A 24,152-nucleotide genomic window follows, 5' to 3' on the forward strand; every position below is an offset into this window, starting at 1 on the left:
CAGTAAATTTGAGTGAAAGATATCCTTTATTTGCGGTTTTATTGGGATTTTTTTTCCTCCCGTAATTTTCAATTACTTTTTGCAGATAATTTTTTAATTAATTAATTATAGGGGAATTTTGTATATACCCTAAAAAATTATGAATAATTTATAGTAATATCAATTTTTTGGTGAACCCAAGAAGTCCCTTAAAATAATATATTTAAAGGGTGTACCCTTAATACTTTTGAAATCCTATTTTTTTTCGGTATATATTGTAGTTATTTAGAGTATCTTGCAAATTTTCAAAATGTTTACAATGCCGAAGCCAGGGCTCAAACATTTCATGTACATGCGTGTGTAACAGAATGTTTGAACCATATTTTCGGTATCGTAAATTATTTGAAATTTCTCAAAAATTTGCAAGATGTTCAAAATGATTACAATGTACACCGTCATAAAAAAAATATTGATTTTAACTATTCACGTGTCGAAAATATTAAGAGTGCACCGGTACACCCCAAAAGTGGGGTGTGCACCAAAGAAGTCCCTTTAAATATATTATTTTAGGGGACTTCTAGGGTGCACCCCAAAAAAGAGCATTCGGGGGCACCCTAAATTTTGAAAACTTATTGGTTCTAACAGTAGGCTACATGTTATGTGGTTGGGTGTAGCAAAGACAATATGTTGTTTTTTCATTTTTAAAATTGAAACTTCAACTTGAAAAGCAAACAAAAATAGAGGTAGCAACCCACCTTAAACCTGAAACACTGTAAATACAGAGGTGGGGTGTAATATTCGTCTTTCTTAAAAAGGGCACTTTGGTAATTTAGTACCCTTGGGGGTATTTCATAATTTATGTGACTATGATCATTTGCTATGATTATTGTGTGCATATGTTATGATTAATGTCGAGTGTGCCCAGAGATATGTTTGAGTAGTAGAATAAGGTTCATTCAAGTATTAGGGGCTAAAGTGTCATGAATATTGGAAATTTGGGGTTAAAATAGAATTATGAGATTTATAGTAGAAACTATAAGTTCTAATTATTAAAACTAGTAGTTTAAGGGAGAATTACCAAAAAAATGGTTTAGTGAATTAATAGAAAAGCTTAGATTAATGATAGGGTGATATTTTAGTGACGGTGAGTCATTATAAATAGAAAGAGAGAGATTGGGGTTAGGGTTAGGGTTAGGGTTAGATCTCATAATTCTAATTATTTCATTGTGGGGTTAAGTCGCCTTTGAGGATCCCTTCGAGGGAAAGTCTCGTCCACCAGATTGATTCTATGGGAGCAAATTAAAGGGCTGATACCTTTGATATCAGCAAATATCCAACCTATCGCAGATTTATGCGTTCGCAGTAGCTCGAGTAACTGCAACCCTTGAGAATTTTGAAGGTTGGACGAGATGATAACTGGGAAGGTTTCACCGTCTCCCAGGAAGACATGTTTTAAAACCTCAGGTAGTTGGGACAATTGAACTTTTGGAACCTTTTCAGCTTAAGTTTTTGGTTGTGCCCTCTCACGAGGTAGCTTCTCAAAGCGAGGCTTCCAAAATTTTGTCCCTTTGTGTTGTGAGTCTTTATGATAAAAAATTGCAATAGTGGGTTCAATAAGGTCGGGACTTTCATAATCAAACAAAATGAGGAGTTCATCAAGATTATCAAAATTTCTTTGCAATTGAATCTCCTCGAGAATTAGAGTGTCAATTATAAAAGTTTGATAACACTCGTCATCCTCTCGGGGTTGTTTTCCAATGTGGAAAATATTTACCCCCAACGTCATATTTCCAAACAATATCTTCATTAGACCATTCCAACAATTGATTAACGCATTTGCAGTAGTAAGGAATGGTTTTCCGAGGATAATATGAATTTTTGACTCCATGTTTACCACAGATTGAGTATCAAGAACAAGAAAGTCCACGGGGTAATAGAATTTTTCAATTTGAACTAGAACATCCTCAATAATACCCCTAGGCTTTTTGGTGGAGCAATCAGCAAGGTGTAGCACAAGAAATATTGGCTTTATTTATCCAAGACCAAGTTCCGAGTAGACATAATAAGGCATGAGATTTACACTCGCGCCAAGGTCAAGTAAAGCTTGGCTAACTTCATGAGTCCCAATTTGGCAAGAAATGGTGGGACAATCGAGAACTTTGTATTTCAGTGGTGTTTTTTGTTCAATCACGACACTCACTTGTTCAGTCAAGAAAGCAGTCTTCTTGATGCTTCCTTTTTGCAGTGCATAGATCCTTGATGATTTTGGCATAAGCCGACACTTATTTTATGATGTGAAGCAAAGGAAAATTAATCTTCACTTGTGTCAAGTGCTCAAGGATTTCAGCTCGGTTATCAGGAATTTTCCCAACAGGTTTCAAAGCCTGAGGAAATGAAACTTTTACAGAAGCATTGGGTGGTGCACTCACATGAATATCATTTGGAGTGCTTGAAGTAGTGTTCTTAACGGATGGATCTTCTAAAGTTTTACCACTTCTAGTTGTGATGGCATTGACCTCCTTAACGTTTTGATCGTTGGAGTTGGAGGATTGGGCCATATGTTGCCCTTGTGCATTGAATAGATGCTGAGAAAGAGTTTTGCCTTTTTTAGATATAGCCAAGGATCCAATCAGTTTTGAAAATTCACTTTTCATTTCATTGATTTCTTCCATCATTTGGCGATTTAATTTGGTTTGTTCCTCTATGAATGCATGAAGGGTATTCTCATGACAATTCATTTGTGAATGAGCATTGTATAGAGGCCCAGAATACGCTTTTGGTGGTTGAGCTTGATGTTCGTTTCTCCATTGGTTTCCAGACGAATGAGCTTGGTTGGAATCTCTCCAACTAAAATTTGGGTGGTTTCTCCAACTAGGGTTGTACTTATGAGAGAATGGCTTGTTATATGCCATGTTGTCCATATTTTTCACCTTGAACATGTGGCATTGTCAAGTGGGCCTCGTAGGCCTTCAAGAGAGGTCAAGGCCTAGCGAATATTGAGCAACCAGGGGCCCGGAGGACCATACCCCCCTTAGGTCCAACGACTAGCGAATAATCATATAGTAAAGAGCACGGACTTGAGACATAGGCCCGGAACCAACTTCATGGACTCACCCAATCTCTACCCTCCGGGGTTTAGATCATTGTGGTAGACAGTCCATTCCATGGGACGGATCCCACCATGTGGGATACAAATGAAGTTTCCGGGTTCATCCTCTCGATCCAACTTGCTACTAGGATCTTTCCATCAATATGTCATCACTAGTGGATGTCCACCTTGGTAGAAGGACCCGAGCCTTGGTAAATGACCCCGAGCTTGAGTAAATGAACCCAGACCATTCGTCCAGGCAGAACAAGACTAGTTCTTCATGCAGCTGACGTGTCCCCAAGAAATCTGACAGTTGTTCTCCCTAACTAACTTGCAGAAAGGGATAAGCTCGGAACGTACGATGTTCCTAGGGATCGGTACTGCTACTACTATGACAGATCATGTCCCTGGAATCCCCCTGATAGCCCACGTGGATCAGTCCATATCAACATACAAAGGGTAGCTATAAGGCTCTACCACACTTAAGTCGACCCAATGGGTCTAGATTAACAACCTGTAATCATGTTACACTATAGTAGAGATATACCTTATCACGGGCCCATGCCTGATGACTCCTAGAACTTCGGAGAAGGAGGTGAGTACGACGAAGAATACTACGAGGAAGATGGAGAGGGGTACGAAGACCATGAGGTTGAGAATCTCATCAATCCCAGCGAAAATGATGTGGAACTTGAACAGGAGGACCTAGAAGTGGTTCGTTTGAGACAACATGTCCTCGATCAAGAAGCAAGGATGGCGGAACAATAAGAGACCACCCGTCGATGGAAGAGTCCCTCCTGGATCTTCAATCATTTATTGCTACTCAGGGATTTGCAATTATTCCCCTAGCTGTTCCTCCCCCTAGGAACTCAGCTACCTATCCCACCTACAGGGATTGGCGCTCCCAACAATGCTACAACCCCTACTCCTCCTCCGGGACGATCCCCTCATCCCGGAGCCGGTCCTTCTAACCCAGCTTAAGAAAAAGGGAAAGCCAAAGCAACCGACCCCATAGAAAAAGCAAACCCCCAAAAGAAGATTCCTCCTGCTCCAAAAACTAGGGTGGACCCAGGGCATTTCCCTAGGAAAGAACGGGTGATCCTGTTCCAAGACGAATCACTTGAACAATCTGCAGGGGAAATGCTCGTAAGGCACTAAGCCCTGGAATGTCCCGAGACATGACGACCAGGGAAGACGTTTTTATCCCAGCGCGTCTGTGAACAAGGATCACGGAGGGTGTAAACGTGGAGAGGAGCCGGAAGTTGTTAGTTCAGGAGATGACACATCCAGTGTAGATTTGCGAGACGGCCTCAATGCTCGAAAGGAGCAAGCCCGTAAAGAAAAGATTCACCTTCGAGGAGGCAACTTGAGGAATAACCTCAACGACAAGAGGAACGAAAGAGTTCCCATTGATGATGGAATGGCCAGGCAATTCATGGAGCAGATGGCCGATCTGGAAAAGGTCATAGACTGCTTGGTCCGAAAGCAAGAAGGCAAAGGTTCCAATTCAGAAGATGAAGAAAAGGAACCATGTGCAAAACACATCCTAGACGTCGTGTTACCTAAGGGGCTCAAGATGTCGGATATACCCGCCTACACCTGAAACACCGACCCGAAATAGCGTCTATCCCGCTACAATCGCCTGATGATTGTAGCCCATGTTTGCGACAACGAAAAATGCATGTGCTTTTCGATCACCTTGGCTGGACCCACTGAAGAGTGGTGGAAAAGGCTCAAGATAGATCGATCCAATCTTGGTCTGGATTGCAATCAACTTTCCGTAAGCAATTTGTAGCCGCCCAGAAACTAGACATGGAGATCAGTGCGCTGGCCAACATTAAGCAACATCCCACTAAAACCCTTATACATCCAACGCTTCACAGAGGAAGCTTCGAAGACTAAGGTGTATGATGGACAACGCTTAGTAGCCCTCCTGCCTATAATCAAAGCTAAATCCCCTCTCTGGGATGACATGCAACGCAGTAAGGTGACCATTCTTGAAGAGTTTATAAGGAGGGCTCAAGGCTTCATCAATTGAGAAGAAGCTCAAATCCAATCTTTTGGATGGCATCCAGCACCGCAACCAACAACACAGACCATTCTTGGGTACGGGGACTCAATACCAAGAAAATCCGTATCTGGCACCTCCAGCAATTTCTGGGATGCAGTTCATGACCCCGACTGTCTATGCGCCCGCTTCATCGGGATATGCTCCAGCCTCTTTAGCCCATTTTTCTAGATATAGAGTGGCACCGATCGAATACAGTGTCGCTCCTGGAGCGATTCAACCCTCCCAGACTGAAGCGGCTGAGGCAGGCATAAACCTTTCCCAGGGAAAATAATCCAGCAAGAATCAGTGCCGGACCGAGCCCGCAAAGAAGGGAAATAGGGGGTATGAGCCCCAATACACAAAATACACTAACTTGGTGGATACCCGGGAGAATATTTACCTTGCAATGGGCAACCAAGCCCCATGTTTAAAGGGAGAAAGAACCCGAGGGACGTGAGCAAAAGATGTGCCTATCACAAGGACATAGGCCATACAACTGAGGAATGTCGACGACTGAAGGACGAGATCGAGAATCTAATCAAGCTAGGGAACCTCCACCAATGGGTCAGGATGCCGGCTGGAGTTCCAGAACAATCCATAGCTCCTGGACAACCTTTTTCCCAGGAAGCACCTGAGCAATTCAGACCCCCTCAGAAAAGGTATGCTCCAGGACCGGGAGCGCAGGCCCCTCAGGGGGCCAAGTAGTGCGACCTCCTGGAGGCCCTATGACTCCTGGACTCGAGATGCCATATCTACCCAGAACTGCGCCACCTCGAGTAGATGGTCACATCACCACCATATCAGAAGGCCCGGACCTAGGGGACCATCCCGGAATGACCAAAAGAGGTACCTCAATGAACTCGACCACGACCATGAGATGTGTGCATTGGTCCAAACTCCGGCCCATCGCCCAAAGCTAATGAATGCACCCATAATGTTCACGGAGGAAGAAGCCTGGAATGTCCACTTCTCGCATTGATGTACCCGAAACGGGTATGTTTAAAAATTTATACTCGCAAGCGCACGAATCGTATTTATAGAATAGTTTTCGTGTAAGCACGAGGTCGAACCCAAAGGAGTTGTCTAAAATCAAAAAGAAAACTATTGTAAACCAAAAGTAATAAATTCTAACCTAGTTCCAAAGATTGATGAGTTTTAATATTATGAACATAAACTAAAGGATTGTAAAATAAAGCTATTTAAGAGAATGAAAATGAACCAATAATGATTTGACAATAAGTGTTAAAAGAAAAGATTATTAAGATACTAGAATCCACAAAATGTAAGTTTAATAATATTTATTAGTATATTGATTCCCAAGTTTTAGTGATAGTTAAAATAATTTAAACTATCCTTTTCCAAAAATATTTATAATTTTAAACACAAATTTCTTATAAAAAGATAGGATTTTTCTTCACTTTTCAAAATTATAATTTCAAAGCATTTAGTGTAAATCAATCTAATGAAATAACAAATAAATCAATGAACATTATTTATAAGGCAAAATATAATATTTTTGTTCTAAGCATGGATGTGTACAATTTAATGACACATCTTACACAAAGAATATTATGTTTATGCACTAATGAAGAACAAAGTGTAAATATGTTCTAACAATCTAAAATACAAGATATTTAAGATGAAATAAATAGAAGAAAAATCCATAAACTTTGTTGTATTACAAGGGAAATCAACATACAACATAAATATTACCTAGTTACAAGTTGCTTCATCATGATCTTAATAATCTTATGAAAAAGATTAGAAGCACATAACTAGAGTAGAAATTACAAAATAAAAGACATACATACTTGCAAAATGCTCTTGAAAAACCCAAATGGAAGAGAGAATGGTAGAGAGAAAATGAGAGAAAAAGATGGTAACCAAAACATTCAGCACCCCCAAAATGGTCTTCAAAACCCTTATTTATAGCCAAAATGAGATTATTAAAATAATCAATTTAAATTAAGTAAATTGATTAAATTAATAATAATATGGTAAATAGGGGTAAATTGTAGGAGTGATGATGATTTTGGGGTGAAAAGTGTGTAGAAAATGGGTAAAAAGGTGGCATTTTTGTCATAGGGGGCAAAATGCAATTTTATGGGCTCAAGAGGCTGTACGACAGAGAGTTGGAGGCTGTTTTGGCAGCTGAAAGCTTCGTGGGCCTGGAGCTTGGGCCGAATGGCTGGGCAGGCTTGTGGAGGCTGGCCCACGTTGGGGAGAAGTGAAGGCAGCAGGAGGCCCACGTTTGGGCTGGGGACTGGCCAGGCGGGCCTGGGCCGTGGGAGACTTGAGAGGGCTGGAGGCGTGGAGCTTGATGAGCCAAGTGGTTGCTGAAGCCGAAAGTTGCTGGTTGGTGCTTTGCTGCGTTGGAGCTGATGCTGAGTGATGAGGAGATGACTTTGGTGGGCAGCTGCTTGTGAAGGAAAGGCTTGGGGACACATGGACAGCTGGCGTTGGAGGAGGCTGATGGCTTGCTTGGAGGTGGTGGTGAGATTCTAGTGTGGGCTTGGGCCTTGGGCCAGGCTTGGGGTCTTCAAAAACATCACTTTTTCTTTCTTTTCTTACAAAACTAACATTTTTTTCTGCTCTTTTCAAGAGCATTAAAATGCAACAAATTACCTACACAAAATAATATAAATTAAGTCATGATAAAATATTTTCAATTTATAAAATAAACCAAATTAATTATTTGAAAATATTAATTACAACTTAATTTAATTTAACATTTAGTTTCAATAAAACACACAATTTTTTTACTTCCCTAAACACAACAACTTAAATAATTAACTACAATAATTTACAACAAAATAACTATAAAAACACACAAAAATATATAAAATCAAAATAAACTTAATAAATTCAAAATTACTTAAAAGCTTAATAAATCAATTAAAAACTCAAGAACTAAGCAACAATTAGCATATAAAATATGGTAAAATAACTCTAATTTGTAGAGTTATCACGCATCACGATCCCTTAGTCATTGACGCCCAAATCGCCAACAAATGAGTATCCCGAGTGTTGGTAGACAACGGGAGTTTTATCAATGTCTTGTTCAGGTCGGCCTTCACAGCGATCGGCCTAACGGAGGCAGACCTAACATCTATCCAACGCAGATCTACGACTTCAATGGGGATTCATTGCTCCCGATGGGCAAGATAAACCTCCTTGTTACATTGGGGAACAATTTTCAAAACACGTTCAAGTACTGCACATTCGTGGTGGTGGATTGTCCCACATCGTATAATGTGATTTTTGGGCGTCCCGCTCTGGTTGAATTCGGTGCCATTACCGCCATCTGCCACCTATGCTTGAAGTTCTCGTGTGATAACGATGGAGTGGGGACAGTACGGAGACATCAAAAGAATGCCCGAAAGTGTTATCACGTCTCCGCCCGACCAATCTTCATGGTCCACGAAGAGCCCCTCGAAGAGGAGAACGTCGCTCCAGTCCCACAACCACAGCCAGCGCGGGGGTGGTTCGAAAGACGACGAATTGGATCCCCGGATAGAAGAGGACAGGGCATTAGAACCTATGGAGGAGATTGAAGAGGTGTGCATCAGTGACACCAATCCGACCAGAGTAATCCGGGTAGGAAGAAATTTGAATCCGGAGTTCAGGGTTGCCATAGTTGCCCGAGTAAAAGAAAACCAGGACGTCCTAGCCTGGTCCCACTCGAATATGAACAGGATTGATCGCAACGTTATATGTCACACCCTGAACATCAATGAAAACACATCTCCAGTCCAGCAGAAGTGAATTCCACTACGCACGGAATAGGCAAAGGCCCTAAAACTAGAAATCGAGAAGTTATCCTCGATTAACTTCATCTAGGAAGCAGTGTTCCCCGTTTGGCTGCCAAACCCGGTGTTGGTGCCAAAACCAAACGGGAGATGGAGAACTTGCATAGACTTCACGGACCTTAACAAGGTGTGTCCAAAGGACTGCTTCCCTCTTCTCCGGATAGACCAGATGGTGGATGCCACGTCCGGGTACAAGTTGCTAAGCTTCATGGATGCCTACTCCAGCTACAACCAAACTTTGATGCAAGTAGCACACCAGGAACACACCAACTTCCAGACGGACAAGGGTGTATACTGCTACATTTTCATGTCTTTCAGGCTAAAGAATGCTAGAGCCAAATTTCAAAGGCTTGTCAACAGAATGTTCCGGAACCTACTGTTGTGAAAAATTTAATTGATTTAAATACGCAAGTGTATGCAATCACACAAGTAATACAGTGATAAGTAAATCGTCTCCACAGGGATTGCAAAATAGAAAAATAGGCAAAACAATTACTAAGCAACTTAAATGTATTAACAATTAAATGGGGTGTTTGTAAGCTAAATGAAATATTAAAATATGAAAATACTGAAAATAAAACTGAAATAAACAGAGTAATTAGAAAGAAATACATGGATTGTAGAATGGACTTGAATTATCAAATCCCCCTATGTCAATTATACTGAACATATTGTAGCAACAATATTTTAGCAAAACTCTCAAGTTAACAAGAATTCAATGAAAGCTCATAAAACTTTCCAAAATCCTATGATATTAATTCTTTTACCTAATTAAACATATTCTTATGCCAAATTAGATTTAAGAATACAAATTCAAGGTTCAATTCTCAAAAGTTACACAAGGCAAATAACACATCCCAGTGTTATTTACAAACATAACCTAACACAGATTATGAACTTGTGTCATCCAAGTTCTTCCCATTATATTTAATCCTTCCAGCATCAAACATAACTAAACATCTTGCCATTGCTAGCCAAACAACAACAAGAAATTAACAATAAGCACACTTGAATGAACAAGAGAGATTTCACTAAAATAAAGTGCAAGAAATTACTACACTATGACATAGGCTTCATCAACAATTCAAACCACAAAAGATTAGTTCATGGTTAATTCAAAGAGCATTAATCCACTTTCAATTCTGCCCATAAGTATCAAAGTAGAAATTAAAATAGAAATTACAAGATGAAACTTAGAAACAAGAGAAAGAGCAAATCCAATTGATGATGAATCTTCTTTCTTCGTTCTCCTCTTCTTCCTTCTTTTTTCTTCTTCTTGTTTCTCTGATTTTATTTTACTGTCTTTTTCTCTCTTCTTTTCTCAAAAAATGGAAGACTCCTCTTCTTTGTGCGGCTGGCTTTTCCTTTGTACCTCTAGGTTTCCCAATTTAGTCATCTAAGTACAAAATTGCCCCTCCTTTGATTCACACGTGAGTTTCTTTCCTTCCTCTCTCTAACATTTGCTTCCAAATTGACTCATGCCCTATGTACTTGCCACCTCGGCCACTAATCCAACTCACCTTCTGAATTTCTAAGCACGCATAAATTTCCAAATGCAACCTGATCAAAATGCTTTAGCAAAATCTGCTTTGCTACCACAAACCTGCTATTATAGCATCAAAATTTAGCTTAGATAGTTTCACAATTCTAGTTTCATTCTTTGTACAAATATCTATCCATGAAACTATCGTTTTCAACCCATTAGCTCTTAAAATCTACAAAAAACAACTAAACTAACTAAATCATAAAAACACAAAAGTTAGTTACAATAGCTAATAATAAACTAACATCACCTCAATTTTCCATATTTATAAGTTCAAAAGCATAAGAAAGAACTCTTTATTCAAGAGTTATCACACCCCCAAACTTAAGACATTACTCTTTCTCGAGTGATGAATCTCAAAAGATAACCAAAGACACACAAATTGAACAATAAAAGAAAAATGACAACCAACAAAGACAGACACCAAAATGGAGGGTAAACTTGCTTTGCTAATGCCAAAAAGGGGAAAACTCTTGGGAATTTTATTGTTGGATGACAGAAACTGAATTTCACACTTACACAAACCTTAAACCAAACTCTTCGGGTATTAATGTTGCTGTCAAAATATGAGTCAAGAGTTTCTCCCTTTAGTGCATGCTTAGCTTTTCCTAAACATTTTTGATCACCCAAATCAAACTAGACCTTGGTCCTAAAGCTTAAATAATGCCTCCATAAGTTACTTAGTGATTCCCTCACCACTAATGTAGACAAACACCACACCAATGATCAATAGGACTTTATCATGCTTGTAATGATAGGCTAGGGTGAAGGTAGGATAAGAGAGATTAATTTTTGGCTCAAATCACCCTAAACACCTCAATCTTTATAGGACCTAAATCAATGCACACATTAATTTCCCCAAAGAACACCCCACAACAAAATATAACTCTTGCCACTAGCCTTTATTACTAACATACAAAGACAAAAACTAAAACAAGCTTTTCTTTTATTGGAAGAGTTGCACCCCCAAACTTATTTACAAACATACTTGATTGCTTTTTTTTTTTTCTTTTCTTTGAGGCAAGGGAGTGCACTCTTTAATTTTTTTCTTTTGATTTTTTTTCTTTCTTGAATTTTCTAATTTTTTTTTAGAATGAAGATAAACAACTAGATGGCAAGAGACACAAGAAAAATGAGGATACACTCTCCCCCCAAACTTAAAATCAACATTGTCCCCAATGGTGGAAACAAGCAAAAGAAGAAAATGAAAATGCTCACCCAATGCCTCTCGCACTCTCCACTCCTCGCAACCCCCAAAAATACAACAACAAATAAATCCTATAAAGATCAAGGTGCTAAAGGGTGTGGTGAAAAGAGGTTATTATATATAGCTAGGCTAATAAGTGGCTAAACAAGAAAATGACACTTAAGCTCAACGAGGTGACTAGGGATAAAAATGCATAAAGGGTAGGCTTCAAAGGCTCAAACGGTCCAAGGAGGGCCTAAATCATGTCATCAGTGTGGTGCTACCTAGGATTTCACCTCAAGGAAAATCACTAAGTAATTCTAGAAACTTAAGCTCTCACAAGAAACTAGCTCTCTCTAGGGTCGAATTTTTTTTTAATCAAGCTATGCACACACTAAAAAGAGAAACACTCTCATTAATCAATTGCTAGCAACATTCATACCCAAAGAATTGAAGTTTAAAACTTAAGAAGAGGGGCATTCAGCTTCAAGTCAAATTTATGAAATTTTTGTAGTGTTTTCAAAATCGTCATCGAGCCCCCTAAGTAAAACTAACAAAGACAGAGAATAACCTCAAAAGAACGACCAAACAACAAGACAAAGGCAACTATAAACAATAAGACAAAGACAGGAACAATAACTAAACAATAGACTACTAAAAGAAAACAATAGTACAAACCAAACCACAAAATAATTAAAGAACAAAAGTTGAATTAAGGAAACTCCCCAGGCCTATTCCTTGGAATTGGCATCCGAAGGAATAGGGTCGTCGTGAACAACTGGAGCGGCCCACCTATTCAAAATGGAGCTGGGGAATGTAAGGAAGGTAGTAGTAGGCTTGGTGAAGTTCTGCTGAGGGGACTTGATTAACGCAGCATCTCGCTGCTTGGCATATTTCCAATATGCTTGCTGCTAAGTTTCAATAGATACCATCCGCCCAAGAATTTGCTACTGCTGATCAAGGATGTCTGTGAGTGTGGGAGCAAGTTGGGGTAATAGCGGAGGTGCGGTGGATGGGCCACCTTCAGACACAGGCTCGCAGTGTTGAATAGGAGTGAGGAAATCAATGTCACAACGCTCAAAAAGTACATCCTCACTTGTATCATAAGGAATCCCAACTCTAAGGCACAACTGAGTGATGAGCAATGGAAAGAATAATTTTCCCTTCTTCTTTTTGGCACAACTAACAATCTGTCTAGTGATTAGCTTGCCCATATCGATACTAAGCCCGGCCAACATGCAATACAACAGAAGCACACGCTCTTTGGACACCGTAGTGTCATGTGTGGTAGGCAACAAATGACATTTAAGGAAATGCAACCACACACTAGCTTCAGGTAACACGGAGGTGATCAACAATGTACGAGCACCGCTGGAAGAAACACACCATTGAGCGCCAGTAGATGCTACAAGTTGTAGTGCCTTGTCAAAATTTTCTAGTGTAGGGGCTACTACCATATCATTATAAAGAGCACCCTCAAAATGTTCAAACCCAAAAGCAGAGTTAATACCAGCACCATAAAATGAAACAGTCTTGCCTCGCACCACCACTTTGGAATTCTCATAGGACACAATGTTGACGTAAAATTCATGCACTAAAGGAATGATAGCAGGCTCTAGTTTTTGACAAAAATATTCCCATTTGTGCTTCTCAATCACATCACTAAGGTAGGCTGGCACCACAACAGTAGTAGGTAAAAAACCTTTTTCAGGGAGCAACTTCTTTTTCTTAATGGATTCATATTTCTCCTTGGATTGATCAGAAGAAAATTTCTCAAATGGTACTGAAGGAACTGTATTTTTCTTGGTCTTAGGGGTCGGTACAGCAGCAGGTTTCAGATTGGGCAAAAATTTCGTTGTAGTGGTGGTCTTTTGTGGCTTGGGTGGAGGTACGGGTGATGTGGGTTTGGCTTGCTTTTTGGACTTTTGGATGGTGGTTTTCTTGGTTGATGGTTTGGTGGGGTCATTGGCAGTGGCTGGTGAGGGTGATGGTGGTGGGGCAATGTTTGGAACGGTGGAAAACTTTTTGGCTGGTGGTGGGGTAGAGGATGGTTTGGATTTTCTCTTCTGAGCTCTTGTTTTGGTGGCCATATAGATCTAAAAGGAAACAAAATAGACTACGAGTGTTGCCAAAGGACAAATCACAAACCAGCAAATCGAACCAGGCACCCAAACACTATATACAACTGCTTATCAATGAGAAAACAGCACCAGAGCAACAGAGTAATACAACAGCAACATCAACAACACTGCCAACAAGCTGAAAAATTTTCAATGGCTGCCCCCAAAATTAAAATTTCACTAGCAAAGAGCCCAACACCCAACAATATTCACAACAATAGAATGGAAACAAGGGAAATAGTATCAAAAAAGAAACGGCTAGACTGAGAGAGCTGGGCCTGGCTGTCGCGAAGTGAACTGGCTTCCGCACAATGGATGCTCGAACCTAGGTGAGGTGCGCCTGGGCTCGGTCTAAGATGTGCAACAGGCACAAAATACGGGCTTCGAGGCTTAGCACAATGCAGGGTGATGAGGAGAACGACGCAGGTGAAAGTCGCGCCTAGGGGTGGCGCGCGAACGTTAGTTGCACCTGAGTTCTTCGGATTGCAGTGCAGGGAGCTCGCGACTAGAAGGCTTGCACGACTCACGCATACGGGGCTCAAAATGGGTCGGCGTTGGTGGCTTGTGCGGTTCAAGGATATGGATTTGTGATGGAGGGTGGTGGTTTGTGCGGTGGTGAAGGGAGGAGGATGAGGGTGGCTGCTAGGGCTTCAATCGGCAGAGAAAACAAAAGGGGCAAAAGGAAATAGGGCATGGGTTGGGTTTATGTTTTTATTTTATTTAATTTTTTTTAGCGAGGCCACGCCCCACTGTGGCGATGCATCGCAGGTCTCACTGACTTGTGTATGCTTCAAATTGCAAAATTTTTGCTTCAGCAAAATTTTAGATGGAATCCCTCTATTTTTCGAAAATGAGACCCATTTTTGCTCCCTGTTTGCTGAAGCAAAAAGTTCACAAAACCATCAGACCCAAAATCTACTTCCAAAACACCAATTTCTCATCTTTGAACCCCTGAAACAGAAGAACAAACGTAACACCACTTCCAAAAACAACACAATCACGTGAAATTAAACTAACAAAAATAAAGAACTAAAAGAACTTAGAAAATCAAATATTGATATGTCTTGTTTTTATTTACTTTTTATATATATAGTATTTTACACTTCTATATTTGGGTTTTCTTGAAGATAGTACCTGAATCACTTGACAACCCAAAACAACAACTACTTTAAGGATCCTCCAAAGTGATAGAGGTCTTCTCGCGTTCGACCTCACCTCCCCAATAATGTTTCAAGCACTGGCCATTTACTTTAAACTCCCTTCCGGATTGATCTTCTCGCACTACAATTGTTCCAAAGGGATAAACTTTCACCACGGTGAATGGGCCTGACCAACGGGACTTCAATTTGCCAGGAAACAACTTTAAACGCGAGTTAAAGAGCAACACTTTCTGCCCCTTCTCAAAGACTCAAGATTGCATTTTATGGTCATGCCACCTCTTGGTTTTCTCCTTATAAAGCTTAGCATTTTCATAGGAGAACAACCTCTTCTCTTCTAGCTCATTTAATTGCAATTTACGAGCTTCTCCAGTAGCTTGGAGATCCATATTCAACTTCTTAGTGGCCCAATATGCCTTATGCTCCAACTCAACGGGAAAATGGCAAGCTTTCCCAAAAACCAAACGATAAGGTGACATTCCCAAAGGGGTTTTGAAAGTCGTTCTATAGGCCCAAAGAGCATCATCCAATCTTTGAGACCAATCTTTTCTACTAGAATTCACCACTTTCTCTAGAATTCCCTTGATCTCTCTTTGAATATTTCCGCTTGACCATTTGTTTAAGGGTGATAGGCTATAGCAATCTTGTGTCGCACACTATATTTAGCTAAGAGGGCAGCCAAAATTTTGTTGACAAAGTGGGTACCTTCATCACTAATAAGGGCTCTTGGAGTACCAAAGCGAGTAATCACATGCTTATGTTAGAACTTCATCACCACCTTAGCATCGTTGGTGGGACTTGGTATTGCTTCAACCCATTTTGATACGTAATCTACAGCCACCAAAATGTACAAGTTCCCAAAGGAATGATGGAAAGGTCCCATAAAGTCAATGCCTCAAACATCGAAAAAATCCACTTCAAGGATGATGTTCAATGGCATCTCATTTCGTGCTGAAATATTGCCAAACCGCTGGCATCTATCACATCTTTTAGCAAATTCGTGAGCATCCTTGAAAATAGAAGGCCAATAATAACCTGATTGGAAAAAATTTATTGCCATCCTCTGCCCACCAAAATGCCCTCCATAGGGAGCTAAATGACAATGCTCAAGAATGCTTTGAACCTCCTCTTCCGGAACACAACACCTCATCACTTGATCCGAGCATTGTTTATAAAGAAAGGGTTTATCCCAAAAATAAGAATTGACATCCTAAAAGAATTTCTTAAGTTGTTGATGCTTCAAATCCAGTGGAGTCCTCCCACTCACTAAATAATTCATAAAATCAGCATACCATGGAATTGAAACTTGCCTCACCACCAAGAGTAACTCATCTGGAAATGTCTCTTTAATTGGCTGCTCAAAATCATCCATCTTATCATCTTCAAGTCTAGAAAGATGACCAACTACTTGATTCTCCATTCCTTTTCTATCACGAATTTCCAAATCAAATTCTTGAAGAAGCAACACCCAACGAATGAGTCTTGGTTTAGCATCCTTCTTTGCAATGAGATACTTGATGGCAGAATGGTCTGTATACACCACAACCTTAGTCCCAACAAGGTATGCTCTAAACTTATCAAAAGCAAATATCACAGCCAAAAGTTCTTTCTCAGTGGTAGTGTAGTTCAGTTGAGCATCAACCAATGTCTTGCTTGCATAATAGATGGAATGAAACACCTTATCTTTTCTTTGGCCAAGTACATCTCCTACAACAAAATCACTAGCATCGCACATAAGTTCAAAAGGAAAGGACCAATCATGCGCCACAATAATAGGGGCAGATGCAAGAGCTTTCTTCAAAGTTACAAAGGCCTCTTGACATTCATTAGTAAACTCAAAAGCTCAATTTTTCTCAAGCAAAGAACAAAGAGGCTTAGAGATTTTTGAGAAATCTTTGATAAACCTCCTATAGAATCCGGCATGCCTCAAGAAACTTCGAATTCCCTTGATTGAAGTAGGTGGTGGCAACTTCTCAATGACTTCAATCTTGGCTTTATCTACCTCAATGCCTTTGTTAGAAATCCGATGACCCAATACAATGCCTTCTTGCACCATAAAATGACACTTTTCCCAATTAAGCACCAAGTTTATTTCTTCACATCTCTCTAACACTTTCTCAAGATTAGCCAAACAAGCATCATAAGATTCCCCAAACACAGAAAAATCATCCATAAACACTTCAAGAGTTTTCTCCACCATATCTGATAGTTGTCATGCAACGTTGAATTGTAGCGGGTGCATTACATAACCCAAAGGGCATCCTCCTGAAAGCAAATGTCCCATATGGGCAAGTAAACGTAGTTTTTTCTTGATCTTCAAGGGTAATAGAAATTTGATTGTAGCCTGAATACCCATCCAAAAAGCAATAATACTCCTTCCCCGCTAGTCTATCAAGCATTTGATCAATAAAAGGCAGCGGGGAATGATATTTTCTTGTTGCTTTATTTAGCTTCCGATAATCCATACAAACACGCCAACCCATCATCGTCCTTGTGGGAGTCAACTAATTGTTAACATTAGCTACCACAGTGACTCCCCCTTTCTTGGGAACACATTGAACCGGGTTAACCCACGAACTATCTGAGATTGGGTAAATAATACCAGCATCAAGCCACTTAATGTAATGCCCAAAACTCCAGGGACCATTACGATGTGCATTTTAAACAGTGCTAAACTCACTAATCGAGTCAGTTGGCCATAATCGTGCAACTAAGTATGATTAGCGATTTAGGGTTAAAATTTTTGGTTAAGATATAACGTTTCACTAGAACGTTTACTGTATACATTGGGATCCCAAAAAAATAATTTAAAGGTTAATTACAACAAAATATTTACAACCAGCCAACCTAAACGGCAAAATAGGGTTTAACCCTAGTTCCTCTTTCAACCCTTGGCCGTGGCGGTCGAGCAGCTACATATGTACACATCGTCACCTAAGCTCTCCAACTCAAGGATGGTCCAACTTTCTTTTGCCTTTACATGCACCACATAGCACCCGTGAGTCGAAGCCCAGCAAGAAAACTCAATATACTCATGAACAGTAATAACATGCCATCAAATCATAATGTGCATGCCTAGCAATAATAGCCTTAATCACACATGCAAATAAGTTAAAATAATGATGGTTGTGGGCCCTGCCCTCCTGTATGGATGACTATCAAGTCAATCCTAGATAGATGAGTGATTAACACTTGAGGTTTCGATAACTATGTTGGGGCTTATAGCCCTAATTAAATGGGATCTGCACCCTTAGATGAGTGACTGATGAGCAAGTCACTAACGTGGGATTTTCACCCTTAGATGAGTGACTGATGAGCAAGTCACTAACATGGGATCTGCACCCTTAGATGAGTGACTGAGGAGTCAATAGTGTGGGTTCCGTACCCTTAGCCATGTGACGATACAGTCACCTGGGCCTTCTGGCTCTGAGTAACTAACCATAGACTAAACAAGCGCTTATAGTTTTCATCGAACTTGAGGTCGGTCTGGCATTAATGCTCATGATGAGTCATTCAATGCAGATGTCGATTAGATATAATCTTTTTGGCTCTGCATTCATGACGCTTATGCCGCTCCTGACTCATAGGTCAATAACACACAACCAGTGCTCAGTACTACTGTCGAACTTGACTAGTAAGTCACAGCTTCACAGTCAGTTCTGACACCATTGTCGATTCTGACTAGTAAGTCAGTGCCACGCACAAGTAGGCAATGCTTCTAGGCATATATCTTATGTCAAATATCCAAATGTAGGGCATTCAGCATTCTTACTTAACAATTGCTAGCATAATTAGGATCATGCACAAATACATAGACTCAAGCTCTGATCAATCTCATATTCAGCATTCATGGCATGCCCTAACCACCTGTTTCTCGTGCATCACATGCATCACATACTGGGTGCAGTTTTCTTACCTCAAGTTTGAGCGAGAAATAACAATTGAACGACCCTTGAGAGTGATCGATCCTTTAATTCCTTAGCGGTCACCTAATCATAACCAAATACAACCTCCATTAAGGAAAAAAAACCATAAAAGGGTCTTGACCTAAACCTCACTCCCGGGACCCCGAATTGTACCCAAACGGTGAGTAGATTCGATCCCGAGCCTTAGGAATTGAAACCCCGAGCCAAAAACCCTTAAAAACACCCAAAACAGAAACCACTCTAAGTAGCACTGTAGCGCTACACCCAGCCAGACTTGCCCTGAAACTTTTCCCCTTCGACTCCACCATTTCCAACCTGAACCAAAAGCTTCCAAACCTTATTTTAAGACCCAATTGAACCCAAAAATCATCTACATATGTCTTAGGCATCACAACCCAAGTAACCCTAGCCAAAACTTCCATCAAATTCTAAACTTTCCAACTCAAAAACCAAACTGAAAACCAAATGAAAATAGAGCAAGAACTAAGGTTTTAATGGCCAGAAACTCACCTCAATCTCAGCTTAGGACCCTATTCAATGGTAGAGCATAACCCAAAACCCTCAAGGCTTGGTTCCCTAGCTTGATTCCCCAAATTGAGCTAAAAAATTCAAAGAGAAAAGGTGGAGATATGGGGCAGGGAAGAGGAGGAACCTTTGCTCTGTTTTGGTTACTTCCACAACCATCTAATGGCTAATATATATCCTTTAGGGTGAAAAGATTAAAATACCCTTAGGTCATTTCAAATCCTCTTAAGGCCATCAAGGGAAAAATCGTCCTTTCCCACCTATCTCGTTAATCATAATTAACACCCTCCAATTCCCGTTATTCTCAATATTCTCAAATGCTAATAAATCATATCCCATTACCCTTTAATTCCCGGTAATGTTCTAATCCTCAAATCACCCCGAGCCCCGAAATTACCCTGTTATGACCAGACCAAAAACTTGCATTCCATGATCATCTCATGCCGAATGGCTTGAAAAAAATCCACATATAACGTGGTATTATTCATAATTCACCCACATGCATGAAAATACACAATTACACCCTCAACGGGCCAAATTACCAAAATGCCCTTATAATTAAAAATGGACCCATATGCATGCATTTATCATCATATTATAATATAATTCACATAAACATGCATATAATTTAGTGGCATAATAAATCAATTATGGCCCTCCCGGCCTCCTAATCAAGGTCCTAAACCTTATTAGGAAATTTGGGGCATTACACTTAATTACCTCCTTTTTTACCGCTTTCTTCATAATGGGATTAAGCCTTCATTGTTGTTCAATAGAATTGCTACAGGAATCCTCCAGCAAAATCTTATGCATACAAAGTGAAGGACTTATACCCTATATATCTGCCATAGTCCAAACGATAGCCTTCTTGTATTTCTTCAACACATCAAGCAACATATTCTCTTTTTCAACCCCCAACAACGCATAAATAATAACCGGTAAAATCTATTCACAACCCAAATAAGCATACTTCAAATGACTAGGGAAAGGCTTCAATTCCAACTTTTGTGGTTCTTGAATAGATGGCTTGGAAGGCTTGAAATATCTTTCCGATAAATCTAAGGACTCATTCCTTCCAACTTTAGTAAAAGGCTGCTTGGATTCTACCCATGTAACTCGGGTTTCTTCCTCTTCACTCATTTCTTCAAGCTCTTCTAGTGAAATCACTCCTTTCCATCTTTACAAGTTTCTTTTAGCAATTTTTCAGCCACAATAGTATCAATCACACTCAAAGAAGGGCATTCCTCAATCTCATCCGAAAACTTCATAGAATTTAACACATTAAAGGTCACTTGTTTGTCATTCACTCTCATAGTAAGCTCTCCTTTTTAAACATCAATCAAAGTCCTTCCGGTGGCAAGAAATGGTCTTCCCAAAATTATTGGAACATCTCTCTCCGCTTCATAATCAAGAATAATGAAATCAGCCGAAAAAATGAATTTATCAACTTGCACAAGTACATCTTCAATCTTGCCTTCTGGGCGTGCCATAGATCAATCCGCTAATTGCAAAGTGACAGTGGTTGGCCTTGCTTCTCCAATTCCCAACTTCTTGAAAATCGACATGGGCATCAAATTAATACTATCCCCCAAGTCACAAAGTGCTCTACCAACATCTCTACCACCAATAGAACAAGGAATTGTAAAGCTGCCTGGATCTTTCAATTAAGGAGGAATTTTATTCTTCAATATAGCACTACAACCTTCAGTCAAAGCCACCATTTCAAATTCTCCAAGTCTCCTTTTCTTGGTTAAAATATCCTTAAAAAACTTCATATAGTTAGGCATTTGTTCCAAAGCTTCCACTAACGGTATATTGATGAGAAATTGTTTCAAAACATCTAAAAATCTTCAAAATTAACCATCTTGTTGCTGCTTTTGAAATCACTGAGGAAATGGTGGAGGTGGCTTGCTCATTGGCTTCTTTGATGCATTTTGTAGAGGAATTGCTGCAACATTTTCTTCAAGATCAACATTTGACATATTTGAACTCCCAACTCTTTCTTCCTTTTCCACACTTCTTTGGATTGAAGTGGGCTCATTTTTGCTCTTAGGATTATCCTCATTCAACTCCAGAATTTTTACCACTCCTCAAGGTAACTGTCTTGCAATGCTCCTTACCATCTCTCCTTGGATTTTCGGTATCACTAGGCAAGGTGCCTTGTGGTCTATTCCTTAACTCATTGGCTAACTGTCCCATTTGAATCTCTAGGTTCCTCAAAGATGCTGCTTGACCTTGAATCATTGCATCATTCTTGGCCATATACTCTTTCATCAAATTCTCCAAAGAGCTTGTTTGAGATACTTGTGGAGGAGGAGGAGGTAGAGCCCTTGGTTGTTGTTGTTGGGAAAAACTCGGTGGATAAGTAGGCTTTTTTGGAATGGCTGCACCACTTGAACTAGATCCTTGACCTCCCCAAGAAAAATTCAGATGATTCATCCAACTCGGATCATAAGAGTTAGAATAAGGATTGTTGTGGTTGGTATTTTGATTCCCCACATATCGGTTTGAAACAGGATTAGATGGACAACTATCAAATGTATGGCCATCTCCACAATAAACACAAGAGACTTCCGCTACTTGACCCATAGGAGCTGATTGTAAGTTACCCTCCATACTCATGGTCTCCAAAAGGTTGGTCATAGATGAAACTTGAGCTGTCAAAATTGTTAAAGCTTCTACTTCATGAATGCCCGCTACTTTCCTTCCCATTGAAGCTCTAGCATTAGACCATTGGTAATTATTATTGGCTATCCGCTCCAAAATCTCATATGTTTCATTGTAAGACTTATAAAGAATAGCCCCATAAGCCGAAGCATCCAAAACCATGCGTGTGGATGCATTGAGACCTTTATAAAAAGTCTCCATTTGAATGTAATGTAGGATGCCATGATGTGGGAACTTTCTCAATAACTCCTTGAACCTCTCCCACGCATCAGATACCGACTCATCCTCCAACTGTTGAAAAGAAATAATCTCATTTCGAAACTTAGCATTTTTTGTTGGAAGAAAGTACTTCATCAAAAATTTCTCAGCTAGATCATTCCACGTAGTCACTGAGTCAGAAGGAAGTGTATTAAGCCAAGCTCTAGCTATGTCCCTTAGAGAAAAAGGGAACAATTTCAACCTCAAGGCCTATTCAGTAACTCCTTGCAACTTGAATGAATCGCTCACCTCCAAATATGAACGAAGATGAAGATCAGGATCCTCAGTAGGCAACCCACTAAATTGACTAACAATGCCCGGATTGAGCTCGTTGAACATGGGGGAAGTATACTCCCTTATGGATCTTTCTCTATCATCAGCCATAGCAATCGCGTTAGCGATATTATTAGCACCCTCAACTCCTTCATCCTCTTCAGCCATATTAAGACGATTTTGAGCCCGTTATTCCCTTAGTCTTCTTCTAAATGTACGTTCAATGTCGGGGTCAATAGGAGCTAGTTCAAGGTCTTCTTGATCATTCATACAATAGATCACCTGAGAAAACAAGAACAAGCAAACGAGGTTAGAACAACAAAGAAAAATAAATTGCAAGTAATTGATATTACACATTCTAATTTCAATCCCAGGCAACAACGCCAAAAACTTGTTGTGAAAAATTTAATTGATTTAAATACGCAATCACATAAGTAATATAGTGATAAGTAAATCTTCTCCACAGGGATTGCAAAATAGAAAAATAGGCAAAACAATTACTAAGCAACTTAAAGGTATTAACAATTAAATGGGGTGTTTGTAAGCTAAACGAAGTATTAAAATATGAAAATACTGAAAATAAAACTGAACTAAACAAAGTAATTAGAAAGAAATACGTGGATTGTAGAATGGACTTGAATTATTAAATCCCCCTATGTCAATTATACTGAACAGATTGCGGCAACAATATTTTAGCAAAACTCCCAGTTTAACAAGAATTCAATAAAAGCTCATAAAACTTTCCCAAATCCTATGATATTAATTCTTTTACCTAATTAAACATATTCCTATGCCAAATTAGATTTAAGAATACAAATTCAAGGTTCAATTCTCAAAAGTTACACAAGGCAAATAACACATCCCTATGTTATTTACTAACATAACCTAACACAGATTATGAACTTGTGTCATCCAAGTTCTTCCCATTATATTTAATCCTTCCAGCATCAAGCATAACTAAACATCTTGCCATTGCTGGCCAAACAACAACAAGAAATTAACAATAAGCACATTTGAATGAACAAGAGAGATTTCACTAAAATAAAGTGCAAGAAATTACTACACTATGACATAGAGTTCATCAACAATTCAAGCCACAAAAGATTAGTTCATGGCTAATTTAAAGAGCATTAATCCACTTTCAATTCTGCCCATAAGTATCAAAGTAGAAATTAAAATAGAAAATACAAGATGAAACTTAGAAACAAGAGAAAGAGTAAATCCAATTGACAATGGATCTTCTTTCTTCGTTCTCCTCTTCTTCCTTCTTTTTTCTTCTTGTTTCTCTGGTTTTCTTTTACTGTCTTTTTCTCTCTTCTTTTCTCAAAAAATGGTAGACTCCTCTTCTTTGTGCGGCTGGCTTTTCCTTTGTACCTCTAGATTTCCCAATTTAGTCATCTAAGCACAAAATTTCCACTCCTTTGATTCACACGTGGGTTTCTGTCCTTCCTTTCCCTGAAATTTGCTTCCAAATTGACTCATGCTCTATGTACTTGCCACCTCAGCTGTAACGACCCGGATTTTCAAGACTCGATAATGCGGAAATATAAATGTTTTCATTTAACAAAATG

At 39.6% G+C, this 24,152-nt stretch overlaps 1 protein-coding gene and 1 non-coding gene across 2 annotated transcripts; both read left to right on the forward strand.

Annotated features, from left to right (window-relative positions):
- Positions 1-8,456: 8,456 nt before the first annotated feature.
- Positions 8,457-9,311, forward strand: LOC133805753 (uncharacterized). Its single transcript, XM_062243912.1, has 2 exons — positions 8,457-8,762; positions 8,958-9,311. The coding sequence occupies exons 1-2, from the start codon at positions 8,457-8,459 to the stop codon at positions 9,309-9,311; spliced, it is 660 nt and encodes a 219-aa protein (XP_062099896.1).
- A 12,956-nt stretch (positions 9,312-22,267) lies between these two features.
- LOC133807639 (small nucleolar RNA R71) lies at positions 22,268-22,374 on the forward strand. The gene has a single exon (XR_009879540.1). It is a non-coding gene; the product is annotated as a small nucleolar RNA R71 (small nucleolar RNA).
- The last annotated feature ends 1,778 nt before the right edge of the window (positions 22,375-24,152 follow it).

The sequence above is a fragment of the Humulus lupulus genome, chromosome X (assembly GCF_963169125.1).
Source record: "Humulus lupulus chromosome X, drHumLupu1.1, whole genome shotgun sequence".
NCBI lineage: Eukaryota > Viridiplantae > Streptophyta > Magnoliopsida > Rosales > Cannabaceae > Humulus > Humulus lupulus.